This window comes from Lipotes vexillifer, unplaced genomic scaffold, assembly GCF_000442215.2.
Source record: "Lipotes vexillifer unplaced genomic scaffold, Lipotes_vexillifer_v1.1 scaffold121, whole genome shotgun sequence".
Lineage (NCBI taxonomy): Eukaryota > Metazoa > Chordata > Mammalia > Artiodactyla > Lipotidae > Lipotes > Lipotes vexillifer.
The window spans coordinates 1,161,483-1,172,222 of NW_006773122.1; the positions used below are offsets into that span (position 1 = coordinate 1,161,483).

The following is a 10,740-nucleotide window of genomic DNA, read 5'->3' on the forward strand; positions in this document are numbered from 1 at the left end:
CTCCTGCATCGGCAGGCGGACTCTCAAGCACTGCGCCACCAGGGAAGCCCCCATTCTCTGTTCTTATGCCTTAGGTCTTTTTGTCCCTTAGGCTTCCTTTCTCTTTGCCTCAGTTTCTCAGTTTTTATTTTGTGTTTCAGTCTCCTCTTCCCTGTCTCAATTTTCTTTTTTTCAAAAAATCATTTTATTGAAGTAATATTGTGTTAGTTTGTGCCTTACACCAAAGCAGCAAAGTGATTCAGTTATGTGTGTGTGTGTGTGTGTGTGTGTGTGTGTGTGTATATATATATATATATATATATATATACATATATACATATATACTCTTTTTCCTATTCTTTTCCATTATGGTTTATTAAAGGATATTGAATATAGTTCCCTGTGCTATACAATAGCACATTTATCCATCAATTTTCCTTTCTTTCATCAATCGCCCTCTGCGATTTATTACCATAATTGTAATTTCCCCTAGGAGGATTTCCTGTAATAATTAGCATAAGTAACTGTTCTTGCCCCTCTCTGCTGCCCAAGTCTTCCATCACTTTTGCCCCTCTCCCACACTGGAATCTCCTGGACCATTTAGCAGACCTTTTCAGTAGACTCTCCTACGAAAGGATTGCACCATTCCAAATTCCTCTTACACCAGTTACAGTCTTCCAGTAAAGTACTGTCCTACTGCAGATTCTTCCACAATCCTGTAAAATCTGCAATTGCTTCTACCTTACGCATTTGTATAATTCTCCTTTTTGTCATCTTTTCCCCCTCCTCTCGCTGCCGCGGTGGTACAGCCCAGCCTCAGGTTCCGAATAAACTGAATTCCTCTGCCTGTACGGAACTGGCCGGCCTTTCAAGATGGCGGCTCCCACTGAGACACAGCGCATGGGGGCGGCCATATTGCCTCCTGAACAAAGCGGCTCAGGGTGTGGAGCGGGCAAAACTGCCCGGTACTGAACAGCGCAGGCCCGGGAGCCTCGTGCTTTGCTCACCCAGACAGGAAGCGGGAGAGTTCGCCGCTATGAATGTGACATCCCTACTGGGATAAGCTGTGGCAGGCGTTTTGGGACCTGATAATCGAGCTGGGGGTCAGAAGGGGATTTATGGGTTGAGACCTGAGGAAGACTGAAATTGTTATTGGGACGGCGGTCCATGAGGGTCAGTAATTGAAGGTCTATGGGGTCAGTGGTGGGGAGTCTCTAGGATGAGGGTTGGGTATGTATGTGGATCAGTCATAGGGAGAGCTGTGTTATTTGTGGGTCAGGGACGGCGGGCCTTTGCGCTGATGGGGTATCCGTGTGGCCAGTGATTTGTGGACCTATATGGCCAGTGCTGTGATGGGAGTGGGGGTGGAGGTGCTCTTTGAGATTTCTGATTTCTGCACCTGGTGATTCAGTGATTAAATTTTAGAGGTTATTAATGGGGCCCAGAGCTGATAAAGGTTAGTCCCAGTTTACTGGGAAATGCCTCACTTTACAGTCTGTGTAGGTCAGAGGCTGCTCTCAAGGTGAAGCCCCTCAGATGTTTTTTCAAGCCATCATCTCTTTCCATCATTCATATCATCACAGAAGAAAACATCCTTTGAATGTAAGACCAAACAAATCTAAAGGGACAGGATTATTACTGTCAATTCCGTCGAGCCAGAAACTACCAGGAACACCCTGTAGTTGAATAAGTTGGGTTTATTGCTCTTGCATCTAGTTAGGAACACATACACAGTGGGGAGCCTTAAGGGTATCTCGATAAGAGGGTGTTAGAAAACACTTGTTATAGGATTTGGCCTTGTGTTAGGTGATTTTGAGGAGGGTGCAGGGAACGGGCCTTGCTCTGAATTGGATGTTGTCAGGAAGTGGGGTAATTCAGTGAGTGGAAATTTTAGTAAATCTTATCTAGAGAGAAGAATGACTAGGTTGAAGCTAAAGCTGTGATAGGTAAAAAAGTAGCAATCCTTCATGTTAGTTGGGAGAGGGGGATGTTTGGTATTTTGTGAGTTGGAGAATGTTGATGTTTTGTCTGTGTTCGGGTATGATTTAAGAGAGGTGTTGTTTTTGTCTTGATCTGTCCTGGTCAGGGAGTGGCCTGTCTCATGTAAGTGTTTCTTGTAATTGTTGCAATTTAAATAGGAGAGTTATGAGTGCCAGGCCAGTTCTCAGATAGGAAGGGCTGCTTTTTCTCTTTCTCATGTAAGATTTGATTTCAGCCCTGCCTCTTCCTCAGTTTATTGCAGTCCTTCTACATTCTGTTCAACAAACATTTATTAAATGCCTGCTGTTTACTTGTTGCAGAGCTGGGCGTTCAGAGATGAGCATGACTGTTTGATTGTTTTCTTCCAGATTTATTTTGACAAAGCCTGGGATACCCTATATGAAACACTCTTCCTATCATGAGAGCACTCGCCTCCTCTAAATGAGTTCAGCCCATGTCTGCATGACCCATCCTGGGACTGAGAAGATTACCAGGTAACTATCTTGCTGCATTGTGGTATGTTCATGTTTAACAGTAGTTCCAACCTATAACTATTTTTTTTAATATAGACAACTGCACTATTAAAAATTAGCAATAAAAATTTAAACAGAAAACATCTTAAAATTAACAAAATCAACAATTTTAATCCATGAATACTGACTTGGCAAGAGAATTTGCCAAGTTAGGGGAAAATATGAAAGAACTCTTAGGATTTTACTGGCTGCTTCTATTTAGGGAATATGGGAATGCATATTCCCTAAACAGAAGCAGTTTTCTACTTCGTCATTCCCATTCTTATTGCCAGGGATCTGCTCCATCTTCAGTTAAATCTTTACATATATATCCATGATTATTATCTTATGGTAGTTCTGCATATAGAACAACAAATATAATTTCTGGTCCAAAGGGGAACAATAAGGTGTTAGTAAGTCAACAGAAAACTTATCAGCATTCATCCAATTAAAAATACACCTTGTCCAAGTTCTATGTGATCATATTATAATCACAAGAGGGCTTCCTTCACGTGGGGGTTCGGTAAGGACTCTTCCGTAGGACCAAATGACCTTCTTCTACAGGGTGGCCTGTTATCCATGTGACTTTTGGTGGTAGTGTTTCTAGACTGGTGAATGTCAGTTCTGGCTCCGGGAGGCTCCATTCTATCTCCTAGTCCTGATTCCTCAGACCTTTTCCCTTTTGGAAGAGAAGCAGAAGATGACCAAGTCTCAGGTGAGTTGCTTGCTTACTTTGTACTTGATTTCCATACAATGAAATAGAAAAGAGTGGAAAGTCAAAAATTAGGATTAGGGAAAATGCAGAGAGAACGAAAGATAAAGACTTAAAAAGAGTTACTATGTAATATGCAGATTATGTATTTTGAAACCACATGAAATCACTATTAAACTATAGTTCATATATATATATTTGTTATAAATAAATTTCAAGAAGACAGTGGAAAGTTAGAGGATATCATGTGCATGATTTGCATTCTCATGTACCATTTGTTGAATAATCCACTTACTTGAAGTGGATGCTGCCTTGATTAAATTTCCATTTGTGATTAGGTCTCTTTTGCTTTCCTGTTCTCTTGCTGTGTTTGACTCTTTTTGCTGAAGATAGATCTTTACATCATTTTTCTCAATAGGCATAATGTAGAACTGGGAATGTAGTTTTGTACACTATGGTAAAAATGATGAGAATGATCAATTCAGATTGAACAGGAGCATGCTATTACAGGATCCAGTGTCATTCGAGGATGTGGCTATAGATTTCACCCAGGAGGAGTGGCAGCAACTGGACCCTGCTCAGAGGACCCTGTACAGGGATGTAATGCTGGAGAACTACAGCCACCTGGTCTCAGTGGGTAAGGATGGCTTCCCAACATAACTCAGAGTTAGCCAATCCAGTGCCTCTCACTGGAATTTGATTGAGTTGGGTGGGTTCTTGACCTACTTGTGACTTTTTGCTCTCGTTCTTCTCTCCAGTGGAAGGTCATTACTGTTCGGAGGGCCAGCTGGACAACTTCATTGTGGGGCTCCTAAAACTGTATCTTTTCTTCTTTCTTCAGTGTAGTCAACTCAATTCCTCAATTTTTTTTTATCGTAGGGTATCCAGTTTCCAAACCAGGTGTCATATCTAAGTTGGAACAAGGAGAAGAGCCATGGATCATGAAGAAAGACGTGTCAAATTGGATCTATCCAGGTGAAAATCTGGCAGATGGAAGACAAAGGAAGTGAAATATCAGTTTGTTTTTGTTTTTAATTGGTTGGCAGCTAAGACTTACATTTCCACCCAGATTGATAACTTCTATTCCTTCTTGCTCCTGTGCTGTGCATGTAGTAGGTATTCGACAGCTAGTTAATTCAGTAGTAGTGAGCCATGTACAGAAGAGAAATTTCTTATTGATCTACTCAACAATCATATCTTTAGTACCTTTCTAAAAGAGATTCAAAGACAATAGAAGGCAAATGCTTTTCAGGAACATAGGTTATCCATAGAAAGACAAGACATCAAGATTTACAGGTGTATAAAATTGCATGTCCAATATAGTTACTGCTTCAGGGGTTCAGTGAAAATTATAGTCTAAAGAGATGTGGCATAATTTAAGAAGGCATTTTTCAAAGCATGAACCAGCTACTTTGAAGCATATCTGAAGTGTGGCTTAGGCAGAAGGAGGAAGGTGAGGGCAAGCTCTAGGAAAGGACATGTACAAATCCTTGGAGTTAGAAATCAACATGGCTTTTCTGATAGAAATTTTCTAGGCTTACTTGACTTTAATAAAAGATATTTATTGGGGAATAGTGGAATATAAAGTTGGTTACATATTGTGACTACAGCTATGTTTCACTAGCTGTACCCTGAAATTTTCTGTTATTATTTTTTTTAAGCAGCTTTGAGATATAACTCATATGCCATACAGTTCACCCATTTAAAGTCAGCAGTGGTTTTTAGGATATTCACAGATTTGTGCAACTGTCACCACAGTCAATTTTAAGACAGTTTTATCACCTCCAAAAGAAACCCTATACCCTTTAGCTATCACACCCCTTCTTCCCATCTCCCCAGCCCTAAGCAATCACTAATCTGCTTTCTGTCTGTATTGATTTGCCTTATTCTTGATATTTCATATAAATGTATTCATATAATATGTGATCTTTTGTGACTGACTTCTTTCATAATGTTTTCAAGGTTCATCCACATTTTAGCATGTATCAGTACTTCATTCCTTTTTTGGCTGAATAATATTACATTGTATTGATATACTACATTTTGTTAATCCATTCGTCAGTTGTTGGATATTTGGCTTGTTTCCACCTTTTGGCTACATGAATAATGCTACTATTAACATTCATGTACAAGTTTTTGTATAGACATATCTTTTTTTTTCCTTTGGTGTGTACCTAGGAGTAGAATTGCTGGGTAATATAGCAACTCTATGTTGAACCAAAACGGTTCCTGAAGACTAATTAGGTTGAGCATTTTTTCATGTGCTTATTGGCCATTTATGTATGTTCTTTGGAGAAATGTCTATTCAAATCACTTGTCCTTTTTTTTTGAAGTATAGTTAACTTACAATATTATCTTAGTTTCAAGTGTACAACATAGTGATTCAACATTTTAATAGATTATACTCCATTTAAAGTTATTACAAAATAATGACTATATTTTCCTGTGCTGTACAATATATCCTAATTGTTTATTTTATACATAGTAGTTTGTATCTCTTAATCCCCTATCCCTATCTTGCCCCCCATCCATTTTTGAATTGAGTTATTTGTCTTTTATTATTGAATTATAAGAGCTCTTTATATAAAGTTCCTATATAGAACTTTCATGTAAAGTTTGTTAGATAGATATAATTCTTTGTGTAGAATTCTTATTTGATATAAATCTCTTATCAGATAAATGATTTGCACATACTTCCTCCCATGTTTTCTTTTTACTTTCTTGATTGTGTCATTGAAGCACAAGAGCTTTTAACTGTTTTTTTAATTTTTAAAAATTTTTGGCTGCATTGGGTCTTCGTTGCTGAGCGCGGACTTTCTCTAGTTGTGGCGAGTGGGGGCTACTCTTGGTTGTGGTGCGCAGGCTTCTCGTTGCGGTGGCTTCTCTCCTTGCGGAGCACAGGCTCTAGGTGCCCAGGCTTCAGTAGTTGGAGCATGTGGACTCAGTAGTTGTGGCATGTGGGCTCAGTAGTTGTGGTGCATGGGCTTAGTTTCCCTGCGGCATGTGAGATCTTCCCAGACCAGGGATCGAACCCATGTCCCCTGCACTGGCAGGCAGATTCTTAACCACTGTGCCACCGTGGAAGTCCCAAGAGTTTTTAATTTTGTTGAAGTATAGTTTATCTTTTTTTGTTGTTGTTGTTTGTGCTTTGGTGTCATATCCAAGAATCCATTGCCAAATCCAATGTCATGAAGATTTACCCCTATGTTTTTTTCTAAGAGTTTTGTACTTTCAGCTCTCACATTTAGGTCTTTGATCTGATATGTTGAGTTAATTTTTGCATATGGTGTGAAGTAAGGGTCCAACTTCATTCTTTTGCCTGTGGTAATCCAGTTGTTCCAGCACCATTTATTGAAAAGACTCTCCTTTTCCCATTGAATGGTCTTGGTACCCTTGCCAAAAATCAATTGGCCATAAATGAAAGGGTTTATTTCTGGACTGTCTGTACTATTCTGTTGATTTATATGTCTGTTCTAAAGCTAATATCACACTCTCTTGATTACTGTTGTTTGTGGTAAGTTTTGAAATTGGGAAGTATCATTCTTCCAACATTGTTTTTCTTTTTCAGCATTGTTTTGGCTCTTCTGGGTCCATATGAATTTTAGAATCAGAGTATCAGTTTCCACAAATAAACCTCTTCAGATTCTGATAGCGATTGGTTGAATTTGTAGATTGATTTGAGGAGTATTGCCATGTTAACAGTATTAAGTCTTCTGATCCCTGGAACATGAAATGTTTTTCCATTTATTTAGATCCTCTTTAACTTCTTTCAGCAATGTTTTATAGTTTTCAGAGTGTAAGTTGTGTACATCTTGTTAAACATACTTCGTAGTATTTTATTCTATTTGATACTATTGTAAATGAAATTGTTTCATTAACTTTACTTTTGGATTGTCCATTGCAAGTGCATAGAAATGCAATTGATTTTTGAATATTGGTCTGGGGTCCTGCAAACTCACAAAGTTTACTAATTCTAATAGTGTTTAGCTAATTCTTTAGGATTTTCCATATAAATGAATTTGTCATCTGTAAATAGAGATCATTTTAAATATCCCTTTACACATTAGATGCTTTTTATTTCTTTTCTTGGTTAACTACCCTGGCTAGAACCTCTAGTACAATGTTGAATAGAATGGAGAGTGGACATCCTTGTCTTGTTCCTGATCTTATGGGAAAAATCCAGTCTTTTACCATTAAGTTATGTTAGCTGTAGGTTGTCATGCCCTTTGCCAGGTTGTGGAAGTTCCTTTCTATTCCTAGTTTGGTGAGTGTTTTTATCATGAAAATGTGTTGCATTTTGACAAATGTTCTTTCTGCATCTGTTGAAATGATCTATTTATGTGATGTGTTCATGAATTTTAATTAATAGATTTTTGGACAGCAAACCAACCTTATATTTCTGGATAAGTTCCACTTGGTGATGGTGTATAATTCTTTTTATATGTTGCTGGATTTGGTTTGCTAGTTGTGTTGGGGGTCTGCAAGACCACCTTCAGTTCTGTTGATTTGCTAGAAGGACTCACAGACTGAGAAAAACTGTTATATTCATGGTTATGTTTTATTACAGTGATAGAATTTACCAGTCTAGATATGGACATTTCTTTGTGGGAAGATTTTTATTTATTAAGTTTCTTTCCTTGATGTAGATTGTTTACTTTTTCTTGAGTCAGTTTTGGTAGGTTGTTTTTTTTCCCAAGGAATTTTTCCAGTTCATCTAAATTGTTATATTTATCGGTATAAATTTTTTTCATAATATTCCCTTTTTGTTCTTTTATGTCAATAGGATCTCTAGAGATGTTCTGTCTTTCATTCCTGACACTGTTACTTTGTTTTCTTCTTTCCTCATCACTAGCTAAAACATAACAATTTCATTAATTTTTTTCAAATAATCAGGTTTTGATTTCATTTATTTTTCTTTATTGTTTGTCTGTCTTCTATTGATTTCCACTCCGATCTTTATTGTTTCCTGTCTTCTATTTATTTTAGGTTTAATTTGCTCTTTTTCTAGCTTCTTAAGAGAGAAGCTTAGATCATTAATTTGAAACCTTTATTGTTTTCTAGTGTGAACGTTTAAATATAGGTAGTCATCACTTTGTATGGTAGTGAGGGGCCATAAAAATTACCATGGAAGCCAGAACTTTGCCAAGTAATTTTTATAATCGACGGGAAAAATTGTAGTTGATTTTGACCTTTAAACATTTTTCGTCAAAACATTAAAAGTTATCTTGGGGACTTCCCTGGTGGTCTAGTGGTTAAGACTTTGCCTTCCAATGCAGGGGGTGCAGGTTCGATCCCTGGTTGGGGAGCTAAGATCCCACAATGCCTTGTGGCCAAAAAACCAAAACATAAAACAGAAGCAGTATTGTAACAGATTCAGTAAAGACTTAAAAAAAAATGGTCCACATCAAAAAAAAAAAAAATTGAAAAAAATGCTATCTTGCTGTTGGTTATAACTGTTTATAGAGATGAAAATATAGTAAAACTAATATTTATTTACTACCCTGCAATTTAAAACATTGGAAGCATTGAAAATGTCTTATTTCTTTTCAAAAACTCTTATGTAGAGTGGTTTGAACAGTGCTTGCCTTCTTACAATTGTATAACTTATGATAAGGAGTTAACATGTTCTCTGTGCCTTAGTGAATTGTCATATTACTATCTAAGGTTGGGTCAGCTTCCAACATTTTCTTCTTTGTGCTTTCAGTGTTGTGAAATATGTCGAAGGTAATGTGAAAATTTAGGCATCACTTTCTTTGAAATATTTTTATCCTTTCCGTCACAACCCAGAAATTTATGTTGATAAGTTTGCCTTCACTAAGTTCCTCTGGCTGCATATCTAAAGTCTCATAAATAGTGGCAATGCCAACATGGTCAGCTATTTCTAATCACATCCAGTGTTGTTATGTGTTGTTTCTTTGCTGCATTTACATCTTTGTTGGTCAGTTCCCTCTTTCAGTTACGCATTTTTGGATGATTAAGATAATTTGGATAATGTCACGTGGATTTATCAATGGGATACAAGGAGGAAACAAACTACGCACTTTGCTGTCTGTATATATATTGGACAACAGATGTGAAGTTAATAATCACCAACAGACTTTGAAAGAAGTGAAATGATTGGGTACTGATCATGATGTGTATCTGTTATTTATTTAGTGATTTATGGACCGAAGAGCTAGCAGTGAAGTTTGTACTTTATGCTGTTAGACATACTGTGGTCATTAAAGTGTGAACTATGTTGTTGGCAGACTGGTGTTATTTAACTAAACTGTGGTAACTAAATTTCATGCTTGTTGAAATCTTGCAAAATGAGGATTACCTGCATATAATTTGTCCTCTGAGCATGAAGCTGTGTCCCACAATTTTTGATATTTTGTGTTTTCATTTTCATTCAATTCATTTTTTAATTTCTCTTTGGGCTTTTCGACACGTAGTTTATTTACAAATATGTTATTTAATTCCCAAATATTTGGGGAGATTTCTGGTATTTCTTTTTGTTATATATTTCTAATTTAGTTCCATTATGCTTGGAAAATATACTCTGTATGATTTCCATCCTTATAAAATTATTGCAGCTTGTTTTGAAGCCCAGTATGTAGTCTATTCTGATGTTTGATTAATGTGTTCTTAAAATGAATGTGTGTCCTGTTGTTGGATGGGGTATCTGTAGATGTCAGTTAAGTCAAGTTCATTGATATTTACTGATTTTCTTTGTCTCCTTGTCTTTTTTTAAAATATATTTTTAAAATATGGCTTGAATTTTATTTATTTGTTAATTATTTTTTTAAATTTATTTTTGGCTGCGCTGGGTCTTTGTTGCTCCACGCAGGCTTTCTCTAGTTGTGGCGAGTGAGGGCTACTCTTTGTTGTGGTAGGCGGGTTTCTCACTGTGGTGGCTTCTCTTGTTGAGGAACATGGGCTCTAGGCGCACAGGCTTCAGTAGTTGCAGCACGTGGGCTCAGTACTTGTGGCTCGTGGGCTCTAGAGCACAGGCTCAGTAGTTGTGGTGCGTGGGCTTAGTTGCTCTGTGGCATGTGGGATCTTCCCAGACCAGGGCTCAAACCCATGTCCCCTGCATTGGCAGGTGGATTCTTAACCACTGTGCCACCAGGGAAGTCCTTAATAGATCATTTTCATTCCCCTGTTTATTTTTTAGTTGTAGTTCTGTGTGTGTGTGTGTGTGTGTGTGTGTGTGTGTGTGTGTGTGTGATGTTGCTATAGGGATTACAATATATTCATCTTCTTATAACCCACCTTATGTTGATACTGCTTTTTTTTCTCTCACAAATTATAGAAACTTGCACTAGCATAGCTCCATTTTCTGCCCTCCTGAACCACCTTGTGCTGTTTTGTTCTTTTAGTCATGTATGTTATGTTTGTATTTGTCATAAATTTGACAGTATAGTGTTACGGTTTTTGCTTTAAAAAGTCTTTTGAAGAAATTAGAAGGAAATATTTTTTAAATTATACATATTTAAATCCTTTATATTTACCCAAATAGTTTAAAATTTTTCTGTTGTCTTGTAGATTTGAGTTATCATCTGGTATTATTTGTTC

General features: G+C 37.3%; 1 protein-coding gene across 1 annotated transcript in view; it reads left to right on the top strand.

Annotated features, from left to right (window-relative positions):
• The first annotated feature begins 3,171 nt into the window (after positions 1-3,171).
• The window catches only part of LOC103077406 (zinc finger protein 300), an 11,273-nt gene continuing 3,704 nt past the window's right edge, over positions 3,172-10,740 (top strand). The window contains exons 1-3 of the mRNA XM_007448038.1: positions 3,172-3,186; positions 3,694-3,820; positions 4,063-4,189. Of these exons, the coding sequence (XP_007448100.1) occupies positions 3,172-3,186; positions 3,694-3,820; positions 4,063-4,189 (269 nt within the window). The remainder of the gene's footprint in view (positions 3,187-3,693; positions 3,821-4,062; positions 4,190-10,740) is intronic.